Consider the following 26,635-nt stretch of genomic DNA (forward strand, 5'->3'; position numbering starts at 1 on the left):
TCTATGTAACTGGAACAAGTTTCTCGCCTAACATCGCAGTGTGTGTTTCCTAAAGACACAGTCATCCACCTACCAAAATATGAAGTTATTTTTCAAATTTTTATGGACAGTGATAGTGTTTCCACTTTTATATTTTTTTGCCTTTTTTTTCTTTTGCGCTCAGTGGCACCGGAGGCATGGTGCTGAGGCGGCCCGGCTACAAGCTCTGGCTCCAAGCAGCCGGGCCGGCTGCCACAGAGAAGCCCGCGCTCACTCGGCCCCACTCCACGTGCTGACTCTGCTCAGTGACCTGACAGACGCTTGATCTCACCAGCCACCAGGTGACAGTGGCTCTTACAAAAAAATGAGAGGCAAAATCAGAGAAAAAGCACAGCATCCCATAAAGAGTGCCTCTACTTCTTCGTGACTGGTCCTCCCCTTGTAAAATCATTCACACTGCTCTCCCTCCCGGAGCACAACTAAGTTCCAAATGGGTTTTTTTATTTTTCCCCCCCGTGAAGGTTTTTTTCAATTAACATATCAAATAGCTCATAAAAGACAGACATCATTGTATTCTCTTAGGAGATTTCCAAAAATTCTCTTTACTGTGGGGGAAAAAAAAAATCAGCATTTCAATTCTACGATTCCAAAAACCATAGCCAGGCAACTAACACACTCAGTGATTTTGTCATGTGCGCTTCTCACTTCAACGCATAAAAAAAAGAAAAGAGAGGAAAGGACGTTTACAAAGAAATCTTCTAAAATACATGTGCAGACAAAGCTTTTTCATAGGTGAAATCCCTGAAACTTAGGGTTTCTTTTATAAAGAATCTTCTCAAAACAAATATTTAAAAAATGTCAAAGTAGATATGTGCTTTTGGCATCCTTAAGAGAAACTACCCACCTTAATAAAAGTATAGAATAAAAAGTTCTCCCAGTCAATGAAAAAATGACTTAATAAACATTTCTGGGAAATCTGTCGTTTCTTATCGAAATTCTGAACATACACAGAAATTCTACTTCCAGGAACTTAACCTGCAAAAATATTTGCCAAGAGATGGGAGCAAGTTCCTTTACCGCAGACCCGGGGAATGACGTCTACGGGGAAGAGGCCCGTCAGTCGGGTGCCTGAGGCGGCCTGGTGCACCCCAACAAAGCACCTGCACTAATGAGCTCTAAGAAGAGGAGGTCGTGAGGAGGACAGTGGTGGAACCCCGTGTCGGGGGATGGCCGCAGGTGGCCGAGGGAGGGGGGAAGAGACTGTGGGGACCGGGGGCTGCCCCTTGGGAAGGACGGATGCGGGGCTGAGGTCTCCATGTTCCACCGCCCGCACACGCGTCACTTTCTCTCCTGCTCTGCTTTTAGTTATTTATTTATTTTTAAGATTTTATTTCTTTATTTGAGAGAGAAAGTGAGAGAGAGAATGAGCCTGAGAAGTGGCAGGGCCAGAGGGAGACGCAGACTTCCTGCCGAGCAGGGGGCCCGATGCGGGACTCGATCCCGGACTCGATCCCGGCACTCCAGGATCATGACCTGAGCTGAAGCCAGTCGCTTAACCGACGGAGCCGCCCAGGCGTCCCTCTCGCTCTGCCTTTAAAGGAGAGACCAGTCCCGCCCGCACTCCCGGCCTTCCGGACTCCGCCCACCGGCCCTCCGCGCCGTACCTGGGTGACCGGGGCTCAGGTCCTCCACGGCTATCTGCACCACGTCCGCCAGGTCCTGTTCGGACATCATCCAGAGGGAGAGGAGAGTGGCCGGGGCGCGGGCAGGAACCAAACTCACGCGGGACTGTGTTTCTGCCACCTGAGAAACCGAGACAGACAGGGACAGGGAGATCACAAGCGCGACCTGTGACACGAGGCCAACTGCCAACCGTGCGTGTCCCAGAGCACGTCGGGTGCTCGGCACCGTGGGATCCGGGGTTCTCCTCGCTCAGACCCCCAAACGGCAGCGTTCTCTGAGAGGCGAGAAGCAGCTCACAAACACGGCTCAGGGCCTCCATCCTTAACCACGAGATCAGCCCCTACCCGACAGCCTCCCGCTTCCCCAGCCCACTCCTCCTCGCACCACCTCCCAAGTCAGCGGCCTGTGATGGCCTGACTGTGCCGCCCCCAAGCCACGAGCCTCAGGGGTCTTCTACCTCCCCCGCAGTACTGTTCTGCCCTTCCTGCTACACATACCACGACCCGGAGAATTACTGGAGAACTGTCACATGCCCACTGCCAGTCTCCAGAAACACGCTGCCCACCTCCTGGATTGTCCCCCCGTGGACCCTGCCACCCTCGAGGCAGTGCCCACGCTCCCTCTCTGCTACCCAGACCGCCCTCCCACTAAGCGCCTCTGTTCTGCTGCCCTCGGGCTTCCAGGGCAGACCCAAACCACGGCACCACCCCAGGACCATGGCCCCGGGAGCGTCCCGTCCCCCACGTGCCCTCAGGAGCAGGGGTTTGAGCTGTCACCCCTGAGCCAAAAACCATCTCCGGAACAGTCAGTTCCTTTCTTCTTGCTCCTGAAACACTTTGATTAGTCCAAGAAGGACCTTCTCTTCCAAAACAAAAACGAGGTCATAGGATGCCAGACATGGTCTGTCGACAGCTGGACCGAACCATACTACTTAAAAATGGGATGCCCTGGAGCCCTCCGGAGTCAATGTCGCCATAACGTTTTCGCAGATTTATCTTCAGTTATTTGTGTCGACACGTTTTTAATACACATTATTTCTTGCTCGTCCACCAACTAGAGTACATGCTCTCCGGGGACAGGAAGCACACCCTGAACTCTCCGGCATGGCCCCTGTCACCAGGACGTCTCACAGTCCCGAGTCCCTGCTACCGCGGGGCAGGAGGAGTCCAGTCAAAATTTCAGATCACCTGGTTTCACCGAGGTGTCTAAGGACACTTCCTTTTAACGAGTCAGTTCCGGCAGGCGTAAGAGCAAACCTGCAGGTTATCACACACGTCCTTACATCCTCGAAGAAAATGTGCTTCCTCTTCTCTTTCATCCAGATTTTAATTCTACAGAACTTCTTAGAGCCAACTTTGTAAAAGAAGGAACCACGCTCCTGTCTTACCTCTTCCTTTAGAGAGTATGGGCAACATTTTTACATGAACGCGTTCTGGAAATCGCAAAGATATTTTTATTCTCCAGACACACCTGACACTGAATGAGAGGCCCCAGCACCAACTGTCCATAACAAAGGGGAGACTGATGACACACTGTGGGGCGGAGGGAGGGAGGAGGCCTTGCAGGCAGGACAGAGCCTGGTAGGACCCACAGTGGAAAGATGGTGATGACAGAGGTTTTTAACCCCCGCCTCCCCCCATAAAACCACGTGAGCAGCTAGGCTAGCAAGACCAACATTCAGGTCAACACCCGTAACGAGACGGTGTGATGAGGTTTTCCTGACGAGCCCCAAAATACCAGCACAGGGGGGACAAAGCCCTGACAGCTACAAGGTCACCGGGCCAGAAGCTACAAGGTCAGCGGGCGGTGGGGGGTTGGGGCGGGGAAGGAGATGGAAGCAGGAGGCGGGGAGCAGCAGCGCCGGAACCAGGACCAAGCACCACCCAAGGGCAGAGAATGGCGACGGGCTTGCCGACGTGTCGAGAAGGCCTGGCACACTCCGGACCCCGGGAACTCTCAGAGCTAATTATCCAACTTTCCAAAGCTCCCCTCGGGCCACGTCCACTAAAAAGAAATGACTGGGGATAGAATATCCAGTCAGGACAGGAAGAGAGAGACAGGGAAATGGAGTCTGATTGAAGGCGGGAGAGAAAGGGAGCCTGGCCGGCTCCGTTGGCGGAACATGAGACTCGATCACGGGGTTGTGAGTTCAAACCCCACTCGGGGCGCGGAGCGTACTTTAAAAAAAAAATGTGGGGGAGAAAAACAGAGCCAGGGAGCTCAGAAAATAAACTGTTGCATCTTTTAAAACTTTCTAACCTCAATGGCATATAGGACCCTAGAACACCAACATTAGAAACATTATTCTAAGCCGTGCCTTTCTTCTAAATATTCAGGAAAGTTAATTCTACATGAAAAGGAACGACAGCAGATACTGAAGTCCAATCTCATGCAAAGATAACGGCATCTAAGAGGGTAAGGAGGAAACAGCCCACGGGAAGACAAGCGCTTAAGAGAGGCGAAGCCTCCCCCGAAGTGCACCAAGGACAGGGCTCATGGGGAGCCCCAGGACGGCATCAGAAGGTGCAGACGGGCAGCGACGGGGGTCAGGAGAGCTCAGACGTGAACGAAACGAGGCGCCCAGGAGCAGTAAACACGGGGAAACAGCGCCGAAGAAACAGAAGGAGGAAAGAGAAAGAGATGAAGGAGAAGCGTTCAAGGAGGAGGAGCCCGGACGGCGGCCGAGGCCGGCACGGGGAGGGGCGCCCTGAAGAGGAAAACCACGGCCAAACCCGGGGAAACGGAGTGCCCCGAAGTACGAGTCAAGACGACTCTCTGGAAAGGAGTAAGTCCGAAACGACTGACCAAAATGACATGCCACAAACCCAGGGAGAGGGGGCGGCAAACAGACACCCAACCCCAAGACACACTCTAATAAAAATATGATTGAAAGAGGGGTGCCTGGGTGGCTCAGTGGGTTAAAGCTGCTGCCTTCGGCTCAGGTCGTGATCCCGGCGTCCTGGGATCGAGCCCCGCATCGGGCTCTCTGCTCAGCGGGGAGCCTGCTTTCTCCCTTCTCTCTCTGCCTACTTGTGATCTGTCAAATAAATAAATAAAATCTTTAAAAAAAAAAAAATATGATTGAAAGAAAAAGAGGCATTCCTTTACACATCCTGGCAAAAAGACCAGGTGACTTAAAATGGGAAAAAGAGTATCAAACGCCAACAGAAAAAGAACGGATGAGCGCGTCTAAGATACTCAAAGAAAGGAACACGGGCCGAGAATTCCATTCGCAGACAAAATGACTTCCACATGTAAGGGCGACAAACATCCCTCGCCACCTAGCGCTAGAGGAGTGTGTTCCCATAAGCCCTGCCTGAGAAAACGGCTAGAAAACCAACCGGAGAAGCAAAAGCAGCTGAAGAGACCAGCGAGCCCCGGCGAGTGGCGAGCACGCCGTATTCACAAGCAGAACCAAGTGAAGAACATAACGGAGAAGCACCACGACGGCTACGCGCTCTGAGATACAAATAACTGGCCTTAAAATGGGGAGGAAAATCGGAGGAATGTGCACAGAACAAGGGCCAACAATCGTCCGCGGTCACGTGGCCTGGCAGCATGGGAATTCCCTTCTGAGAATGTTCTGTGTTCAGATGAGCACTTCCGGGACATTCCAACCCCATCACTCTCCGTGTCCTTGAGGACCAGGACGAGGGACCCAGAGGTCAGGCAGACACCTGGGGCTGTGAGTGGGCGGCAAGTGTGAACTCGAGTGTGCCGTGTGTCTGTGTGCACACTCTCTCTCCAGCGAAGAAAGGCGAAGAGACCGTGGTCAGTCCGGTAGCGACGGGCGTCCCTCGAGCCCATGCCGTGATGCTGCAGTGACACATCCCACCCGAGGAGAGCAGGGCCTCCCGGAGGAGCCGCTGACTCCAGAACCGAGACAAGGGGTACGCAGAATGAGCCCAGGACAGCGAGCCAGGCCAGAGGGAAGGAAGGTACGGCAGACGTTAGGGCTCTATCAAGCGGACTCGCGGCCAACACGAAGAGCTCCTCCTCGGGCAAAGATGGACAAGACGGACCATCAACAGGGATAACTATGCCAATGGACTTAAGGAAGTATTTTTAAGTTCATGACGTCATGATACCAACAGCAACAAAAGTCACCCTCGGAAGGTGCCAGGGAATGAAGTCTTTAATTTTTTAAAAATGGTGATAAAAAGAAATCAAACACTTATCCTGCCTCTCCACCTGCAATGGACCACTAGAGAAGTTCCACGGCACAGAGTCTCTGCAGGGAAGCGATACCGCGAAGACGCGACTTTGCGATCCTGATGAATCGAGAACGTGGCGCTTGAGCTACCAACGTCAAGAACACCAGACACGACTCTCCCGCTTTAACAACGAGCACGAGCACGCCACCCCCCAGAGGCGGGCCCGCCGCCCGACACACAAAGCCATCTCCAGAACCCTACTGCTCCTGACGCCCGGCACACAGAGACGTCGCGGAACACGCCACGGGCGCCACCGAAACGCACACAGCGAACCAAAAGGCATATGAGGGAACCCCGGGTCGGGGGACGACAAAGAGGGTCCCTCTAAATTAAAGGAGAGAACAACAGAGTGGACAGAACTACAGTTTTCTGAATTCACAGGGTATTTAATAAGGATTTCTAAAGGCGAAAGTCAAACCAACTTGAAAACAGTATCAGCCACACGTACGCCAAACAGCTAATTTCCTTCTTGCACAGCGATAGGCGTAAGACCAATAACCCTGAAAAAAAATGAGCATCCAAAATGAGGGTGAATTCACAGAAAAAAAAGGAAGTCACGAGGCCTTTAAACATGAGAAGACTTCAACCTTTCACTAATTTTTACACTGCAAATTCCAAATGAGACACCACCTTGCACCCGTCAGACCAGCAACCCTCAGTCACTCGATGTGTTCCAGGCGTCCACGGTGGGCTCCGCGGGGCGTCGGTGGGAATGGAGACCAGCAGGACTCCGTCAAGAGCAGCAGGCGAGAGCGGTCAGGACGCGGCTGGCCACGGCCCGGACCCTGCACACACCCTTCGGGAATCCATCCAGCGCCCAGATTCACATGTATGCGCGAAGATCTACAGCCACAAAAACCCAGAACAAGCAAGGTGCTGCTCGGAAAGCAAAGCAATGGATGCAGCCGACACGCACAGTGACAGGAATTCCTACAGGACACTCACAGCCACACAACGGGACACACTGAAACAGCCACGCGAAAACACGGGCCGGATCTCTCTAAGAACCAGCTCCCAAGATGCTGAATTACATGCGCATAGACGGAGCAAAGTGTACAGCATGCGTTCTTGTTTTCAAGAGCTATTCTAGACACACACCGATTACTTCTGGGACGTAAGAGGGAAAGGAAATTATTTTCCCGTTTATCCTTTTATAATATTTGCATTTTTATCCTGCGCATCTATCATCTTTTCAGAAAGAAAAAGCACTTTTTAAAAATGGTCAACTAGGGGCAGCTGGGCAGCTCGGTCAGGTACATGTCCGACTCTTGATCTCTGCTCAGGTCTTGATCTCAGGGTCGTAAGTTCAAGCCCCACATGGGGTACCAGGCCTACTTGAGAAAAAGAAGAAGAAGAAAAATTGGTCATCTAAACACACAGGCATAAACGGCCGGGGAACTCCACCATTCCAGCCCCTGCCGGAGAACAGCGCTCTCCCAGCGCTGGGGCTCACCCCTCTGAGACCCGGCAGTCAGGGCAGACACCGGCGGAAACACGAGGGCCTCTCAGACTGGACGGGTCTGGAAACAGGTGTCGTGCCACCTCTGTGTCCTCTGAAGATGACCTCTAAGTACAGATTAACTGGTGGTCAGTCTGAAGGTCGGAGCTAGTCATGCCATAAACTCGGTCTTCTTTTGCCCAAATCGAGAACCCAAGCAAAGATTACTGAAGGATACGGTGAACGCCTTAATGAAGGCGGCAGACCTCAGGGAGAGAGTACCACCCAACCAACCTTTGAACTGGTGGGTTTAAAACGTTTTTGGGTCTCTGACTGCTTTCAAAATCTAAAAAAACAAAAAACAAAACAAAACAGAAAAACCCTATGAACCGTTTTCCAGGAAAAAAACACAGAGAGACAAAATTCTGCCAAGTTTCAGAGCCTCACAAACACCAACGGCGACGGCCTCAGTAGCTGTTCCACGGACGCTCAGTGTAAGAGCCACAGTTTACGGGGACACGTGGCCCCAGGCCGACTGCCCTCCCCCGCAGCCACTCCAGCAGCACACCTCGGCCGAGGGTCCGGGTCCCTCCGATGGGGTGTAAGTGCAGACGTGGCACAGGGCAGCTTCCGGGACACCTCGTGAAAGGGCAGCTGGCATGTGGCCACAACACTCCTCCTTGCCCTCTGGCTGCCGGACTCCAGGCATGAGGATGGGACGGAAGGGACTAGAAGGCTGGAGCAGAGAGCAGGACGGGAGCTGCCACATGTCCCTGCACTGGCAGCCTCAGACTTCCCCCACCAGAAGGGAAACTCACAAGCCACCTGCTCTACAACAGCGAGTTCCGGAAGCCGCCGCAGGCTGCCAGGCTTAACCCAGGTGTGGCGCCGGGACTCCCATTCACGACAGCCCCGGGGCCACAGGTCCCAGGCTAAACAGCTCGCTCACCAAGGGCTAATGAAAAGTTTTCAGACGCCCAGTTCAAGCCTCTTCCCGGTCTTCCAAATTCTGCAAGCAGCTTGAGAAAATACTCCAAGCTCGCCATAAAATCCCCAGCCCTGAGCTCTTCCAAATGAGGACGCCACACGCTATCCAAGTTGTTTACTCAAGACGGTTCTGTTGCCAGGATAGAGTCATTTAAAATTCTGCTAACAGTGAAGGTTTGAACAGAAAAAAACTAGGGCAACAAGCCCAAGAAAACTGGAGCAGAGCGGAACATGCGGTTGCCATTTTGGCAAATTAGATCTACCATTTCTCAGAAGTCCTGGAGACAGTCCAGTCCTAATACAATGAAGCAGCTGGGCTGAGATTAACACTCAATAACGTCTCTGACAGCGACGAGGAGCTGGCCCCTAGCACGCCTGAGAAGGGGGCGTCCTCCCCGGCGCACAGGAAGTCCAGAACCCACCAAGCAACATCAACGGCCCAAGTGCTTGATCTTGGGGGGATGACGGACGAGCGACGGCACAGCACGCCCTGAAACAGCACCCTCGTCCCTGTGAGGCGGGTTTAACGATCGGAACAAGATGGGAAGATGTCCGGAATCTCACACGAGCAGAGAGGGACGTAACAGGAAACCTGTAGAACTCTGTGTGCTTGACCCCAGTCCTGTTGGCTGATAACGGCACGTATGTGCAGTCACACGTCCGTGTGTGTGTGTGTGTGTAAACGCTCACAAGAGGGTCTGGAGTGACCACGGTAAACTTCCTGGTACCCGGGAGGGAGAAAGCACACAGACAACGCAGACAACGCTCATCCCGTATCCTTCCCAGGGTGTGGGGTCTCCTGGCAGCACCTGTAATCGTCCCTGGGAAACTGCTTCTCTAAGACCGGCGGGAATTCACACAGGGCGAACCGCGTCAAACCCCGACAAACACCAGGCAACCGCCGCAGCCCTGCCTGTGCGCAAACCCACGCAGCCCCGCTCAGGGAGCGCCGCTGCCCTGCACCTGCTGCACCCCTGCACCTGCCCCCATGTCTGGGGCCCACCCTTTCTCCTCCACCTTCCGCATCCCTGCCCCTCCCTCAGGGCTCAGCTGGCCAGCTGGCTCTCCCCATCCCCCGCCAGTGCTTCCCAAGAACTCCCCTTGCCCCTGTGGCTGTTGTGGGCGCTCCCCCTGGGCTCTGGGGTCATTCCCAACGGAAGTCACACTATGTCCCCAGCTGCCCTCCACCTCTGTCGCTCTGCTCCCCTTCAGAGCAAAACTCCCCAAACTACCGCCCAGACTTGCTGCCTCGGTTCCCTCTAGGACCTTGCCCGATCAGACATCCTTCCCCCCATCAGACCGCCCAGGTGGGCTCCAGGCAGGCTCACTCCTGCCTCATGCACCTGCCTCTCTTGCCTTCCCTTCCCTCTGTGGGGGTCCTCATCTCCCGGACTCGGCCGAATGTCCGGGCTGGGGGCAGCACCTCTTCTCAGTCACGCGGGACGACCAGCTACGTGCCGACGCCACAGGCTCCCCCTCGACTCAGACCTCTCGGGTGAACTGCAGATCCACGGGGCAGCCTCCTGGTCACCTCCCGGGGTCGTCCCAATCTCCACAGGCCCAAAGCGCACTCCCCCACCCCCCCCCACCACCCTGCTCCCCGCAGACTTGCCATGTCAAAACCTTCAGTCCTTGGCTCTTGTCCCTCCTACATCCAACCTGTGAGCCAAGCTCTCACTTGACACACTCTGGCCTCGTCTTCTCACGTCCGGGTCTGTGCACTAGCCTCCGCATAGCAGGAGTCTCCCTGTTCTACCTCTGCAAGGTCCCCAATACCGAGTTCAAAAGCCGCTTGGATCATGGTAAAACACGTGTCAGACTGTGTCACTCCTCTGTTCAAAGCCACCAAAGGCTTCTTGCCAACTCATGGGCTTCCTGGCACTCTGAAGCCAGCTGTGTACCGGCTGACACCCTCCCGTGCCCCTCAGGCTCTCCCCGCGCTCCGTACCGGGCCCGGCCAAGGTGGCCTCCCCACTCGGCAGGGACGTGTTCAGCTCAGAGCCCTGGCACTCCAGCCAGCTTCCCAGAGACGCTGAACCACACCCGTCTGAAACCCACCAGCCGCGCCTGCCTGCCTCCCTGCTCCCCTCCTGCTTTCGCACAAAGCACGGACAGCCTCCCTCACTGCATACACTCCTTTAGCACCTGTCTCCCCTACGAGGAGATAAGCTCGCTCGGGCAGGGACTTCTGTCACTTTGCTCTCTGCCCAGCACCGGGCCTGGCCCCGGCTGGGATGCAGGAACGACATGCACAGTGTGTCTCGTGAAGAGCCCACTGCGCGCCTCCACAGCCGTGCAGAACCAGGACGGTCAGCACTCCTAGCTAAGAACGTGCAGAAAGCCAGCAAGGTACTGGGTCTGTGTTTCCATTTCCGTAAGGACGGACGGAAACTAAGTCCCGAGTCAGTTTCCTTTATGACCTTGGACGCCTGTGAATGGAGTCAACAATGTAACAAGCGGCTCCTCACTTGTCAGCCGCAGACCCCAGCAGCTGCTCATCAGCGGAAATACAGAACTGCAAATTTATTTTTAATTTTGCTAATTTTTAAATATTTTGGACACCCATAAAATAAAACCACAAGGCCATTAAAATAGGAAGAGAAAAGCTACTGTAATTGAGCATACGTCTTTGCCTTAGCAGTAAAGGCTTAAGAAAAGGAAATGCTCTGGACTGTCAGCTCTCGTTACAAAAAAGGCGGCAAGAAATAAACAACCGAACAAAGCCTCCCTGTGTCCACACTGGGATTTTCTGTCCCTGCAAGAACACCACCACGTGGTTTGTCTCATTAGGGATGTCACACGTACAGGATTTTCTTTCCCATCAGTTTTTTTAGGGCAGAAATTCTTCGCAGAGTTGTTTCTTACAATAACCCTTGAACGAAGGCTTGACACTGACCCTGGCCAGGAAGAGGCTACCTCGGCATAACCCAAGGACAGCGACCAGACTCCACGCTACTGCAACGACTTCCCCGCCGTCAGACAGACCCAGAGTGGACAGCCAGCGAGACAGAGCCACCGGAAAGGCCGGGCACGCCCCCACCTCGAAAGGGCCTTAAGTCTACTGCTAGTCTAACTTCATGTCACACGTGACGAAGACGCGAACTGAAGGTACGACCCTGCGGGTCAGCAGTGCCCCGGCACGTGTCCAAGAGTCTCGGAGCACTACTACAGACGCTCGGGATGTGGGGGAAATCTCCAAGAAACTAAAAAATCATTCCATTTAATCAAATCCTTTTGGATGTACGTGTGGTAATGACATAATTAAAAGCCAGTATGCAGTAAGCAAAGACACCAATATTATTTAAACTAAGGTATGCGAAAAAAACTCAGTTTGCTTGATTTTTTCTCCCAAATCAGTGGGGGTGAGGGGGAGGGCAGAAAACTGGGAAGCAGGAAATCCGTCTTCCTGTGGCTTCCACTTCTTTCTAGGAAAACCTAGCCACGCCACGCCTTGGTTAAGACAGCCCCCTAAACGTGTTTACATTCAAAATCAGAAAACGGCCAAACAAGAGCGCCGGTCTTCAGAGAGCCGGCTAGTAGGTTGGATTAAATTTGCCACATTTCTTCATCTTTTCCAAAAACAACACGACCCATGACGGAGGAAAGAGCTGGACTGAAGCTGGTCCCATAGCCCCCACTGCCCTCGTCACACACGTGCCGGGCTCAGGACCCCCTTGACCACCCTAAAGCCAGTGAGACCTCCAAAGAGCTCGTGCCCATAGGGGTGTGCCAAGCAGTTACCAGATCTGAAATTAGAGCAGAAAATGCTTGACCATCTCTTTATGCATTTAAAAATTAGAGACATCAAATTATAAAAAAATCAACACAACACATGTTAACGTACCAAACATCTTTTATGAAAAATAACCACAGATCCCAAAGCAACAGCAGCAGCAGAATCTCGAGGTCAGACTTTACGGGAAAATAACCGGATTTCCAGATCTGCGGCAACTTTCAGTCTTGCTCTCGGAACCATGCTGGCTGACACACACGAAGACAAGCCACCCTCCCACAGAAGCGCGACTGGGACACTGCTTCAGCACCGTTTCAGGTGACCGTGGCTGTTCCCTGTCACTGCACACCAAAATTCCCCAGGTGTCTTATTCTCCCCCAAAGTCTCGCTGCGGTGTGGAACGTGAAACCTTATCAGTGACCGTTTCACTTTCTGACTCTGAAATCCACTGGTCTGTCTTGCACTGTCCACGGATCTCCCAGAAGGCCAGTGTGCAAGGTCGTGCACTGCTCATCCGGAAAACACTGGGTCACCGAGTGATGCAGGTTTTCCAAACGCAGTTTATGAGGTCTCATCAAAGCATTACGTTCATTTACAGTAACGCTGATAGCAGAAACATCTGTAAGTACCGAGAAGCCGTCGGGGTCCCATGGCAGAGACACACTTTCCGAAATTCCAATCCCACCTGGAAGGCCCAATCTGATCACCGGCGAGAGCGCTGTTGCCGTCCTCAAAGCGACAGGCTAACTGTTCACTTAGCAAGAAATATCGCGGTTTGTCAATTACTCTTTCCCGCTGGTCCGTGAAGACAGAGGCTCGCTGAGCCGGCGCCCGGCGGGCAGGAGGCTTGTCCTCGAGGCCGCGCTCCACTCGGAAAGCCAGACGCCTGCTCTCCACGAACTTCCCGCTGGTCACACTGAGTGTTAAAGGGATGTGTACTCGAAGGTTGAGACTCAATGAAATAGATTTTTACTGCTGCGTCAGGGACATTCTTAGGTGAAAATGGCTTTTCTTGTAAGGACCCAACTGCAGCCTGGGGCCCTGGCCTCGGGTGTGGCCCGGCGGCCGCAGCTTCTTCACATCAACCCCGCACCATCGGTGCAAGTACCTGCACACACAAGAGGCGAGTGGCCTCTTCTGATCGTTAGGAAAACTGGCTTCTCAGGCCCCCGGGCAGGTTCTCAAGAGCATGTGCGGGCGCCTCAGACCCCACCGACAGTCGCTGCTCTCGGTGTTCCACCTCCTGCGTGACTGGAAGTGCGTTTCAGGTAACTTCTGCTACGAAATGCAAACCAGCGAAGCAATGACAAGCCACTTTCACTTGATTTACCAACTGCCAAAGACAAACGTGAACGTGCCCGAGAAGCCTGCGGGGAGAAGCGCAGGTAACTCACCGCCACAGCCCGGACCACAAGGCCCCGAGTCAGCGGTGCGTTGTCGCTCACACGGTAAGCACCTCCCCCGACAACAGAAACCACCACCTGCCCCCAAGAAGCAGGAGCATGGTACTGTGCACCCGACTGCAGGCTGCAAGGCCTCAGCCTGATGTCTCAGCTCCGGGAGGAGTTTCTAGAAGCCTCTGTGAACTTTCACACATTAAGTGACCTTGCATTCATTCACGTGCCCTTCCAAAGTAGGCGCTGGGCGCTGCGGTCGACCATCGCCATGACGGAGGAGAGCGTCACCCACCCTTTTTAGCACGGCGCATGTGAGGGACGAGCGGGATCTACCGCTTGGCCGGAGCGGGGAACAGGCCTAGCTCGGGACCGCTGACCAAGGCTGCTGGAGATCTGGGGGAGTCGGCAGAGGACAGAGGCAAGAACGAAGGTGTTAGAGGTTCAGGTCTCCCAGGCAGGGCCCTTGAAAAGCCCACAGCATAAAGCTAGCAGAAGCCTGGGGTGCCTGGGGGGCTCAGTCGGTTGGGTGTCTGCCTTCGGCTCAGGCCATGATCCCAGGGTCCTGGGATCAAGCCCTGCATCAGGGTCCCTGCTCAGCAGGGAGCCTGCTTCTCCCTCTCCCCCTGCTGGCGTTCCCTCTCTCCCTGTGTCTCTCTTTGTCAAATAAATAAATAAAATCTTAAAAAAAAAAAAAAAAAAAACTAGCAGGTCTGCTCTCTGTGATCCAAGCCTAAGGAGCCCTGCCCGATGCCACAAGGTCCCAGCAGGAGAGGGGGCAGTGGGGAGGGTGGCGGGATCACCAGCCATAAACGATTTCGGGGGACACTTAAACATGGACAGTATCCTCGGTGACTCTATTACTCTTTTTTTAGGCATGGTTACGTGAAAGGACGCTCCTGCTCTCAGGACGTGAGCACTCAAGCACGTAGCGGTGAAATATGGCGAGCTCTGCAACTTACTTTCAAAAGCTGAAAAAAAAACACAGGTTACTAAAAACTACCAAAATGTGTAGTTCTCACAGTATTTCAAGCTTTTTCATTATTACTTGTTGTGCTGATCTGTGATCAGTGATTATGATTCACTGAAAGCGGCGAGATGAGCAGCACGTTTTAGCAATGATGTAGCTCCGAGATCAGGCACGTGCAAGGTCTCGCTCCGCGCACTGCTCCGGCGGTCGGTCAGCGGCAGTGCCGTGCAAACCCCTGCGTGCTCCGGGACAGGCTGGGAAACCCGGGGACTTGCAGGACTCACGTTACTGAGGCCCTCATTTCGCTGCAGAGGTCTGCGACCAGACCCCAGCATCTCCGAGGTGTGCCCGGACACACCGAGGCGGCAGCACCCCGTAACACCAGCCCTCTGCGGGCGGAGATGGAGGCCCCACACCCGTGAACTCGCTGCTCTCCTCCAGCAACTGTCCTCTAGACTAGGGGGAGGAGAGGCGGCACAGAACCACAGACCCCACAGAAGCCGCTCGTCCCGAGGGGCCAAGCAGTGGCTGGAGGGCTCCCTGCCGGCAGCCGGCGCCCTACACCATGGTGGCGTGCGCTGCTGACAGTGGGGGAAACCAGGTAGAGAACAGCGCGTTCTCCTCTGCAACATCGCCGGTAAAAGGCCCTAAGATAAGGAAATGTTTAGAAAAAAACAAAAGTAATAAAACCCGCCAATCCACTGGGTTGCCCAGCCCCCACGCCCCCGCTCCCACCACACCCCTCCTGCGCCTAACTCCTCAAGCACATTCTGGAACTCTCCCCCAAACCGTTCGCAAACAGCGTGTCTTCCCTCTCCCTCCAAATCCTGGACACACAGTATGGTTTCCAAACCCACTGTCAGACTGGAGCTGCTTTCTGGGGGCACAGAGAAGAGCCCGGCAGCAACCCCGACTGCCCTTGTGCACCCCCCTTTTGTGACACACACACGTGACAGCACCGCGGAGCAACAACACACTCACAACGTACAAGGAAAATGCCAGAGAGGGCCCTTCCCTGGAGAGAGCGAGAGTGTCTGAGAGCTAACTCCTGTCCGGGACGGCTGCAGGGACAGTGGCCTGTGGAGTGCACACTGGCCAGTTCCCCCGAGCAGAGACACAGAAGTCATCATGGGTTCTTGCACTTAAAATAAATGTGTCCTTCACAAGTATGGGCAAGCTTCTTCCTAGCGAGATTACTAATTTAAAATGCCTCCAAGTTCCTGGCCAGTTCTCAAATTCCAAGACTCTGGGATGTGGAAATAGGACCAGAGTGCCCTGAAGACACGGGGTGGGGACGGGGAGTTAGCGGAGCACGCTCCCCGCGACCGCGTCCTGCTAACTGTGCCGACACAGTGTCCGTCTTCCTCCCTGGCGGCTGCGCCTGTGCAACCGTCCATCTTTTTTGGCTCCCTCCAGAAACTGAAATCCTTTCATCGCCCATCTGCTTCTCCTGGTTAATGCCACGTACTGTGAAGCCTGGGGAGGAGAACGGTCATCAGTCCAAGGATAAGGACACCACAGTGTACTAACCTCCTTTTTCCACCTCGCAATTTCACAGAAACCAAACAAAACAACTAGCAGGTGCCAAGACGTTAAGGCAGTTTGGGATCCTTACCAGGCAACGTAAAAACAAAAGAAGATTAGCTCCCAACTTGAGCGGTCATTAAAATAAGTGACAGTGACAGGTGGCAGATGCTGGGACAATTCTAGAAGTTTCTGATCCCCACCACGTGTCAAGCAAGTGCAACCTCTCAGAGGCAGGGCTGACAACCAACGAGAGTTCGTTAATACGATCCAGAACAGAAAACAAAGTCCAGGAAGACTGGCGAAGGTCATGTCAGGGACACCGGCTGACCCGGGCACAGCCCTCACACGGGCTCGCTGGCGGCAGACGCAGCCCATGCCCCTACCATGGTGGGGGCCCGGGGATCTCAGTTTATGTCTCGGTACTAGACACAGCATCCTGGCACTGTTTCACTCAAGGTCATGGTTCTCGGTATGGAGTCAGAACTTAGTCACGGAGAACAGCACAAAGAAATGAGCTGCACGTGGGACCCCAAATTAGCTGGGTCGGGTCTGAGACTGCAAGAGGGTCCACGCAGTCCAAACGTCCATGTAAGCACATATCTACAGTGTGATTCTGTACAGCCACGTGGTCATCCCATGTCCTCATCCAACTAGTTCGCCTTTCTCTTAGCTCCAGAACACCAGGAAGCCTGTGTGAACTGGGATGGGGACTCGGGAGTCGGAGCTGCAGAGGGCAGGAAGGACAGAAGCCCGGTGAACGCTGAGCTACCGGCTTCCCGGCTGCGCCCATGTGCACCCCCCCCCCACAGCCCCGCCAGTGGCGCTGGGGTTGCCCTACCCTGAAGGGGACGCTGAAGGGTCTGCCCTGAGCCAAAGAGCCAAACAAGGTGTTCCGGGTCTCAGACCCCAACACTCCCCCTCCTCGAAACCAGCCCACGCCACAGAGGACAGTCCTATCGGCGACAGAGCTGCGATGTGTCTTGGAGAGGACGAGTCCACCTGAACACAGAGGCGTGTGAAGACCCGCGGCCGGAGCACGGGACGGGAGCCCACGCTCAAGTCGGAGCCACACACCGAACCGAGCAAACCGGACTCCGGGCACAAATTCAGACAAGGAAGGCAACATAGGGGCCTGAAACGGTTTGCTAGGGGGAGCTAAGACGATTTCCAGATGAAACATACTTTTAAATTTTAAGAAAATCTATTTGCTGCCCAAAAAAATTTACTTTGGTTAAAGACACAGGACATGGGGCACCTGGGTGGCTCAGTGGGTTAAGCGTTTGCCTTTGGCTCAGGTCATGATAGCAGGGTCCTGGGAAGGAGCCCCCCACTTCTCCCTCCCCCTCTGCCCCTCCCCCTGCTGTCTGTCTCTCTCAAATAAAATCTAAAAACAAAACAAAACAAACAAAAAAGCACATGACATAACTTACTTGGGTCTCAGAGATGTTTTCACCTTAGTCCCGTAACAACCTTTCAAGGGTGTTAGTTTTCAATTCAGAAACCCAAAACATTTAGACTCTGATTAAAAACAAACAAGACAACAACAAAAACAGGTCCAGGTCCAGCACTAAGTAGGTACCCTCGGAAAATAACTTACCTAGCCCAACAGGGTTATGCACTTGACAACAACCTTAGTAAACTTTTTTAAATTAAAAAAGGTTTAAAAAATACCTTTTAAAAAATAAATCTAGCAGATGACGCTATGTAAGGTCATATTCACTTCTGACCCAAATTCTAGCACACTCTCACCACACCGCATGCACACTTGCAACTGATGATCTGAGACTCTGGAAAGAGCGAGCATCCTCCCTACTGACCGTCTTCCCATTTCTAATCGGAAGCGCAGAAGGAAATAGTTATTCAAAGTGGGTTTTGTCAACAATAAATTCGTACATTTTACTAAAACGTGTCATTTTTAATGAGTGTGGGCCTAATTTCTGATTCTATGGGCCAGGGCAAATATTCCGGGGGAAAAACAGATTCATCCAAGTGTAGAAGAGTCCGTTTTTCTTTTACTGTAAGGACGTTATCGGGACAAGAAGTAAAATTTGAGTAGCTCCGCTGCTCAGATAACAGAGCTATATGAATGATAAATTTCCAATTTCAGTAATTGTGCTGTGGTTACACAAAAGAATATCCCTGTTTATAGGAAACCACTACTTAAGGACTTAAGAGTAAAGTGGCGTCACATCTTACACTGTTCAGGGGGAAAAAGACACACATAAACAGTTACAGAGAGGAGAGGAAATAAATCGAGCCTGAAAACACCCAACTCCTACGGAGAGAACAGGGTTTTCTCCACAGAACGGCGCTGGGGACGGAGGGAAGCTTTCTCACCCGAAGGGGCCTCCAACACGCCCACTACCACTCCTGAGACGCCGCCACTGGACGCTTCCTTTCCGAGCAGATTTCTCGAAAACGGACTCGCGGTCTCTGCCCCACGCGCCCCGTGCCTTCTGCAGTGGGCGAGGCGGTCCCCGCGGACCTCCCCCAGGACAGCCCGGTCTCAGCGTGGGTCAGGGGCGCGACGGTGCCGGTGAACGGCAGCACGGCTGTGACTGAGGACAGCCCCGTGAGCAGGCCCTGGCACCAACTCTAGTGGCCCCACCACGTCGCGGTCACTGATCCCCCAGCTCGGAGTTCTCCAACCTGCACGAGCATTCGGAGTGTGGGCGTGGGGGTGCACCAACCACAGCCCAGGAGCCCAACCCTGCGCCTTCTGGAGTCACCGCGCTGCAGGACGGCCACACGCATCCTGGCTCCCACCCTCCGGGGGCAGAGCTGGGCAGTCGGGACAGAGACACCAACGCCAAAAACATTCCCTTATCCTGCCCTTTACAGAAAAGGTTTATGCACTTCTACCCTAGAGCTCCCAAGCGTTGAGTGACATCTGTGGCATCTTCAGACCTTGAAACTGCCTCGAGGCCGAGGGATCAAGAAACTCGGACCCATTTCTGTGGAAGGGTCATCCCGGGCTCCCGAAAGACGTGCCTGCACTGTGACAGGACCGGGACACGCCTCCGGGTCTCCGCCGCCTCCTCTTCCGCCTCATCCACTGAACGGACAGACTTCGGATTCCTACCGTGGTGGGTCCACGGAAATCCCCACCAGGGAAGGCGCACTTGCGGAGTTCCCGAACGATCCCCCGGAGGACTCCAGAAGCCAGCCTCCCGGCATTCCGTGCGAGCAGCCTGTGCCTGCGGTCGTCGTACGCAGGTCGCCCCTTCTGTCTCCCTTTCTCCTCCCTAACACAGCGTGATTGCATTTTACATCAATTTGAATTACACAAATCTAAAATAACACATTAAACCCTCACTCGGCAAAAAATGTGAAAATCAGTTGAACGTCACAAATTGTAAAAATCCATAAAATGTTTAATTGCAAAAGGAGGCCAAGTCCCTACCAACAGCTGCAATGACTTTTAACTGGAAACAGGACACACGGCCTTCTCTGACCAATTCAGTCTGAAAAACCGTGGGGAGTGAATCACAGCGGGCATCTTCGGGGAAGCCTGGCGCAGCGCTCGGCTCCTGTGACGAGAGCTCACCCCAGACAGCATAGGGCGGCAGCAGTCATGTGCCTCCCGGCCATCCACCTGCCGGCGGCATCACAGGTGACAGCAGCCCGTGTCTGTCTGTCCCTGATCTGTGAAGCGAAGACGCCCAGGGCTCTGGCCACACCCAGGGACGCACGGCGGACCCCGGGAGTGCCGGCAGTGCACACCACCAAGTTCCCACGGGCAGTTTCACTCAAACCCCCTTCCGGTTATTTCATGATTTTCTGCCTTGTGAAAAGAGGAAAAATCAGTACAGACCACAAGCAGCGTGTTGTGAAGCACAGAAAGTCAGTCTTTATTACTGAACAGTTGGTCAGTACAGGGTTCTGCCCACAGGCGCTCAGGCCCCAGCCTGACTGGCTCGTCGCCGGCCCACTTTCCCGACAGCCCGCCCAGCTGCTCGCGGGGCCGCCGTCCCCCCGGGGCCCTCTTGTCCAACCCACCGTCGCTCGCCGTGCTCTGCGGGTGCTCCTCTCCTAAAGACTAGTACGGAATCACCTGGGCAAGGAAACGGCGTCCATTTCCACACGAACACCCCCTCCACCTACCTACTTTGCACGCGGCTGAATTAAAGCGCGCTCAGCTCTGCCTTCCGCTTGCCGGACGTCCTTCGTCCACCGCTTCTACGCCGTAAGCAACCCGATCCCGCAGGTTACTACCGACCACCGCCGCCTCTCCCTTCCACTGTGACGCTCCTTAGTCATAAAGCGAATCTGGCTGGCCACCCCAGCAGAGGTAGATGGTCGAAACGTTTAACCAAATTGGACAGTTCCTGGCCATGGGCAGAAGTAAAAGGGGCAGGGGCGCCTGGGTGGCTCAGTGAGTTGAAGCCTCTGCCTTCAGCTCAGATCATGATCTCAGGGTCCTGGGATCGAGCCCTCCATCGGGCTCTCTGCTTAGCAGGGAGCCTGCTTCCCCGTCTGTCTGCCTGCCTCTGCCTGCTTGTGATCTCTGTCAAATAAATAAAATCTTAAAAAAAAAAAAAAGGAAAAGGTGCAGAAAAATTAATTCAAAATTTCATTTCATGTGATGTTACAGAATTTTGGGCGTACGATCTGCTTGTGGCTGAAGTTAACGTTCCCATCTCATGTTAAATCAATAACGGCCACGTTTCAAGCCACGGGAGGCTCCAGGGGTTGATCCCACGCTCCGCTTCCCCTGAAAGGGACGAACGAGGGGCTGCCGCCCTCGCCGCTGCACCGGGGGGTGAGGAGTCAAGACCTTCCTCTGGGCGGGGCCGGGGGGGACCATCCAGCCATAGTCCTGGACAAGGAACAGAGCCAGAAGGCAAGGCGAAGACAGCACAAGCTATTAGCTAAAGCTCTGATTCTTTTTTTTTTTTTTAAGATTTTATTTATTTATTTGACAGACAGATCACAAGTAGGCAAAGAGGCAGGCTGAGAGAGAGAGAGAGGAGGAAGCAGACTCCCCACTGAGCAGAGAGCCTGATGTGGGGCTCGATCCCAGGACCCTTGGATCATGACCTGAGCTGAAGGCAGAGGCCTTAACCCACTGAGCCACCCAGGTGCCCCTAAAGCTCTGATTCTTAACTGGTGTCAAAGCCTACACGAGACAAAACTGGGCAACCTAAGGGTGAAGTATTTCATCACTACCCTGAAAAGCAGGGGTCACGGCTGACTCTAATTCTCGGGGACAGGCTAAACGAGCTCTAGGCACTGGACCCCAACAGGAAACAAGAGCAGCTTTTTTACAAAAACAAACCGCAGTCACGGGATCCCGCTCACTGCCTGCTCTCCAATTCCCTAGCCCTCCTCCTCACACCCCAGAAAAATGAACGTTTCAGAGCGGTTCAGAGTACTCGAGTGAACGCGCCATTGTGTGATCTTGCTTGTCTGACCATCATATACGTGACATCAGAGAACACAACGGTGTTTATTTACCTGTTATACGGAAGACTTTCTAAAGCTTTCATCTAAGTCAATCTCATTGAAAACCTTAATGTGTATTTTCCTCCAGGAGCTTCTTCAAAAAAAGAAAAACGTTTCCTTTCCCAGATCTAAACGGCTGAACTGGTAAAGTTACGTGCACCTTCCCAGGTTCGTCTTGTGGGTCGCGTATTTACTTGAACAGCTCAGCTGTCGGGACTTAGCGGTGTACCAGATCGTTACGGAGAGATGCCGGCTATCCCGCTATGCCATCACAAGCTCGCCCAGACCCCACAGCTGAAGCACCCATTTCCCAGTCCACAAGACTGTGGTTCTTTATCTAGCCCATCTCCTTGGCGACTGTCTCTTGCACAGGAAGTACTTCTTCAGCATCAAAGTGCCTACACCACACCGGGCCATCTTTTTAAATGCAAATTCTGGGTCTTTCTCGGTCTTTCAAGACAGGGATACTTTTAAGAAACACCCATTAACATTTTGGGGAATGACCCTCCATTCAGGTTCTCTCAGGACTGGACTATGGGCGTGCACTTGTGTCTCAGGTTATCAACTGGGGTACGTGACATCATAGGTGTTATTACTGGTGATTTTTCCACTGTGAAGTTACCATTTTTCCCTTTGTAATTTACAAATGTCTGGGAGATACGCTCTGGGACTATGTAAGTATCAGAGATTGGAGAAGACTTCGGGAGACATGACAACTAATGCGGAGTGGGATCCTGGATTAAACCCTGAAACAGAAAAAGGGTATTAATGGAAAACTTACGAAACTCAGTTAGGTCTGTAGTTTAGTCAACAGTACTGTGCCGAGGTTAACTTTCTGATTTTTAGGATGTCTGGGTATGGAAGAACTCAGCATTACCGGAAGCGGGTGACGGGAACAGGGAAGTTTTCTGAACTATTTCTGCAACTTTTCTGGGACTCTACCGTTACTGCGAAAGGAAAAGTTGACAAAGCTGCAGGTTCTGGCTCCACACGTCTGGCGGGGCTGAGAGTTTGCCTTTTCCTGGAAACACCCAGCGATGGCGAGGTCATTGTGTGGGCCCTGCTAGGCCCTGACGGATGCGGGGACATCCTTCACTGTGCACAATTTTCAAAGGATAATGGACTAAAATGCACCAAGACTACACTTCAAGTGTAATTCCTGCTGAACTAGCAGCGATCCTTAAGTCTGGCGCACTGAAGTGCTATCCTCACACGACATGGTGCGAGAAGCTGATGTGCCAAGGCGACCTCGAGTCTGACTCGACCTTTGCGACTTGTGTCTATGGCCGCCCTTCCAGGGCTGAGCTGGTCCCGCTCCAAGGCTGCGGAGCCAGAACCGCCCGCAGGAACACAGGACATCCGCCCACACGGCGACGCAGAGACGGCCACGGGGACAGTGGTCAGGCCACCCATTCCACGGCGGAAGGCATCCGTTACCGAGGCCGCAGGGCGGCAGGAGAGCAGAATGACAAGAGCCAGAATGACGAGAACGGGCTCAGGAATTCCTGCTCCCAAGAGCAAATGATCACAAAGTTGACCTCTGTTCATTACACTAAGGTAATTGCATATAATAAACCCACAAGAAAGAAAATAAGATACAAGATACTTTGCAAATTTCTGGGAGACTTGAAGGAGCTCATGAGGGCCAAGGAAACCACAATGTGGAGCACACAGGAGTGGTACAGCCAAAGGTGGGCTCTAAGCCTGACGCAGGCCAGGGCACTCCGCAGAGCGTGGGCTGCGCCTGCTCCCAGAGGCTGGATGCCTGCACAGAAGAGCTGTACGAGAACCCTCCCTAGACCAGGCAGACCAGCCCCACATCAGAGGGATCTTTCTCAAGCTGTAAGACCCAGAGGAAAAGGCTCTGCAACCTGGCCCCTGAAATCCCACACGGTAACAAGCTCCCGGGCACCTGAGGGGAGACCCACACGTTTTCAAAACCAGCCCCCCAGACTCGGAGCTCTCTGCCCACTTCCTCTTGCTTTAAACAACAGTAATTACCAATATTTAAGGAGTATTTGCCATATGAAGTACGAAGTCGACACTTTTAAGAAGATGGCGACGGTGACATTAGAAGATATAAAAATTCAAGGAACAAAAGAAATGAAAAAATCCTTTTGGTATCCTCAAAGTCAAGAAGATAATGTATTCGTAATACAAGCAGCTACCGCGGAAAACAAAACAAAGTAAGCTCCCGATGGTCTTCAGTTGCGGAAAAGAAAAGCTTAGAACAGCACTGGGAGATAAACAAAGCCCTCTCCCCAAAACGAGAATGATGGGACCGAAGAGGATAAAAACAAGAGATTCAGTGGGTCAGTCCGAGACGTCCAACATCAGAATTGCAGAAAGAATAAATCAGAAGAAATTCCTCAACGGATGCAAAAGAAATGTCGCCGGGCTTCCGGGCAAGCCCTCAAAGCACGTGCAGTGGGACCCCACAGCCAGGGCACTCTGAGAACGCCTGCACAGCAAGGAGGGCCCTGAGGTTACCGGAAAGGACTGAAGCACTGAACCTGGAGACGACGGACAGAGCCAAGACTGGAACACGGAGTCCTCAACGGACTCGTACGCACAGTAAACCAAAGTGCGCGCGAACCTGGGCTGGCCTAAGGAGCCATCCATCCCGACTAGAAAAAGAGGGCCGGAGAAGAGCGGAGGTTGGAGAGCCCGGACGTTACCCCTGAGAACGTGAAACTGGGTGAAGAGTCCCGGGCAGCAACATGCAGAGAAGACAGCCCAGGCCAGTCCGGGGCAGAAAAGACCTTCCCCCGCCGTGAGGCAAGCAGCACTTGCGGGCCTTGCAACAACGGCAATCACCCAGCACGGTGGGTTAGGGGGACGGGAGGGGGACGGGAGGGGGACGGGAGGGGGACGGGAGGGGGACGGGAGGGGGACGGGAAGCAGGAAGTCATCCTGCTGCGGCAATCTGACGGTGCCACGGCACAGGTCCGGGCTGCGGACGACAGGTGGCCCCAGCGGCCGGAGCGGACGTGCTGCTGCCCAGCCCAGGCTCTCCCTGGTGCTTCCCGCACAGCCGCTCTGGGTAAGTTCTCCACGCGTGTGTGTGTTTCTCAGAAAACAGACCGCACACCGACCGAGTTCCAGCCCTCGGCTGTGTGTGTCCGGGACGAGTGTCCTCACCTGTGTGGGTCCCAGGGGCCTCATCTATGACGCGGGGCAGTCTGCGCGACCCCGGGGTCCCTGGGATGCCAACACTGGGGTGAGCAGCAGTCCCAGCCACCACACTGAACCCCTTGTTAGAAACCCACAGCCGCGTGACGTGGACACAACCCCCCGTCCCCGGCGGACACTTGCTTCGACTGCAAGCACAGGCCCGTGGCGCCCGCAGGAGGGCTAACCCCGCGGGCCGTCCGGTCCCTCCCCGCCGCACCTGCACCCCCGGACCCTACAGCGGAAGGCTGAAGCGCTGGGGCCGTCCTCTGGGCTGCCCGCCCCTCGCTCGGGGAGGACCACTGGACACCCGCCGGCGGGCTCCCCCGGGCTCCTCCAAGACACCTCCGGCGGCCGCGGGGTGCGCTCCGGGCGGGGCGGCGCAGGGCGGACCGCGAGCCCCAGCCGGCCCACGTGCACGAACCCCGCACGCGGCAGCAGCTCCCCGGGAGCGCCCGGTCTCCGGGCAGCGCCGCGCCCCCCGCGGGCACAGCCTCGCAAGCGCTCGGACGGTGCAGGCGACACGGACCTGCACCCGGGCCAGGGCGGCGCCCGCGGCGAGCCCCGAGGCGACACTTCCGCAGCCCGCGCCCGACCTCGTCCCCGGCGGCCCGGGGCCCTCCCCAGCCGGCACGGAGCCCTGCTTCCCCCGCAGCGCTCGGCCCACGGGGTGCGCGCCCGCCCGCCGGCCGCCCGGGCACACGCGCGGCGGAGGGCGGCCCGGCGGGGACCCCCGGCGCGGGCCTCGCTCGCAGGGCGCTGTCCCCGCGCCCCGACAGGTGACAGGGGCGCCCGCCGCCGCGCGCGGCCGCCCGGCCCGGCCCCCGCCCGGCCCCCGGGGAGCGAGGCTGGCGCGCGGCCCACGGCCCGGAGCGGAGCCGGGGGCCGCCGGGGGCGGGGGGAGGGCCGGGCCGCGGGGGGGGGGGGGCGGCGGGCCCGGCGGGGAGCCGCAGGGAGCGGGGAGGGGGCGCGGGGGCCGGGGCGCCGGCGGGACCGAGGCCGAGGGCGCCGGGGGGCGTCCGGGCCGAGGGCGGCGGGCCGTTGGCCGGCCGCGCAGGGCGTCCGGGCGGGGGCGGCGGGCGCGGGCGCGGCGGCCGGAGGAGGGCGCAGGGAGGAGGGAGGAGGGGAGATCTCGCTCTCGCTCTCGCTCTCGCCCCGCGGGAAGGGGGAGGTGGAGACGCGACCGGCTGCGGGAGCTGCAATTACCGTGTGGGCTGCGGAATTCTCGTGGTGTTTGTCGGGGAGATGCGATAATGGCGTCCGTCCTCGCGAGAGAAGCCGCCGCTCTGCGCAGGCGCCGCGAGTCCCTCCCCGCGGCCCGCCGCCCCGCCTCGTCTGCGCAGGCTCTCCGAGCGGGGCGCGCCGGGCTCCGGGACGCGGCGAGGGGGCGGGGCCTGCCGCCGCGGGCCTGCCGCGCGCGCCTTCGCCCGCGCCGGCGAACGCCGAGCATGCGCACGCGTCCTCCCGCCGCGCCGCGGTCGGGGCCTCTCAGGATCGTCCCTTCCCCGGCGTGAGCTCCGTCTTCTCGTTACCCAGTGAGAAGTCGCGTCGGCGCCGCGGGAGAGGAACGGGCCATTTCTTCTGAGGCTGGATGACTAGGGAATTACCTCCCCGCGACGACTACATATCCCGGAGGGCCCCGCGCGAGCTGCGGGCGGGGCTTTCTGGGAATCGTAGTCCCTGCGCGGTCGCCGAGCCTGCCGGTACTTGTAGTCTCTCCGTACTCCGTGCTCCCGTCGGCGCCCGCGCGCGCAGCTGCTGGGACTTGTAGTTGGGAGGGAAGGGCCGCCGCTCCGGGGTCGGGGTCGGGGCGCGGTGGGGGGCACGGAATGGCTGGCGCGCGGGGACCCCGGCGTCCGTCCTCGCGGCCCGGCGCTGCGGCGCGCGGGCGTGTGTGCCGGCCCGTCCCCTGCGGTCGCGGCGCGCGGTCCCCGAAGCCCCGCTCCCGCCGCCCGGCCCCGCGCCGGCCCGCCCCGCCCCGCCCCGCCCCGCCCCGCCGTCTGGCTCTCTGGTCCGGGCCGCTGTGTCCCCGAGCTGCCGCGGCCCGTCGCGCGGACACCTGCCGGCCGCCTCGTGCGGGAGGGACACGCGGTC

The 26,635-nt window shown here is 55.7% G+C and overlaps 1 protein-coding gene across 6 annotated transcripts in view; it reads right to left on the reverse strand.

Annotated features, from left to right (window-relative positions):
• Positions 1–25,871, reverse strand: part of BANP (BTG3 associated nuclear protein) — a 117,633-nt gene extending 91,762 nt beyond the window's left edge. For 4 of the 6 annotated variants that reach the window (XM_080829128.1, XM_080829129.1, XM_080829131.1 and 1 more), the window contains exons 1-2: positions 25,748–25,855; positions 1,644–1,782 (exon numbers count right to left, since the gene is read on the reverse strand). In XM_080829128.1, coding sequence (XP_080685254.1) covers positions 1,644–1,713 — 70 coding nt within the window. In that variant the 5' untranslated portion in view covers positions 1,714–1,782; positions 25,748–25,855. Of the gene's footprint in view, positions 1–1,643; positions 1,783–25,070; positions 25,188–25,747 lie in introns of those variants that run through there. The other 2 variants (XM_080829130.1, XM_080829127.1) reach the window with 2 other exon arrangements.
• Positions 25,872–26,635: the final 764 nt, after the last annotated feature.

Source organism: Martes martes (genome assembly GCF_963455335.1).
Source record: "Martes martes genome assembly, chromosome: 17".
Classification (NCBI taxonomy): Eukaryota; Metazoa; Chordata; class Mammalia; order Carnivora; family Mustelidae; genus Martes; species Martes martes.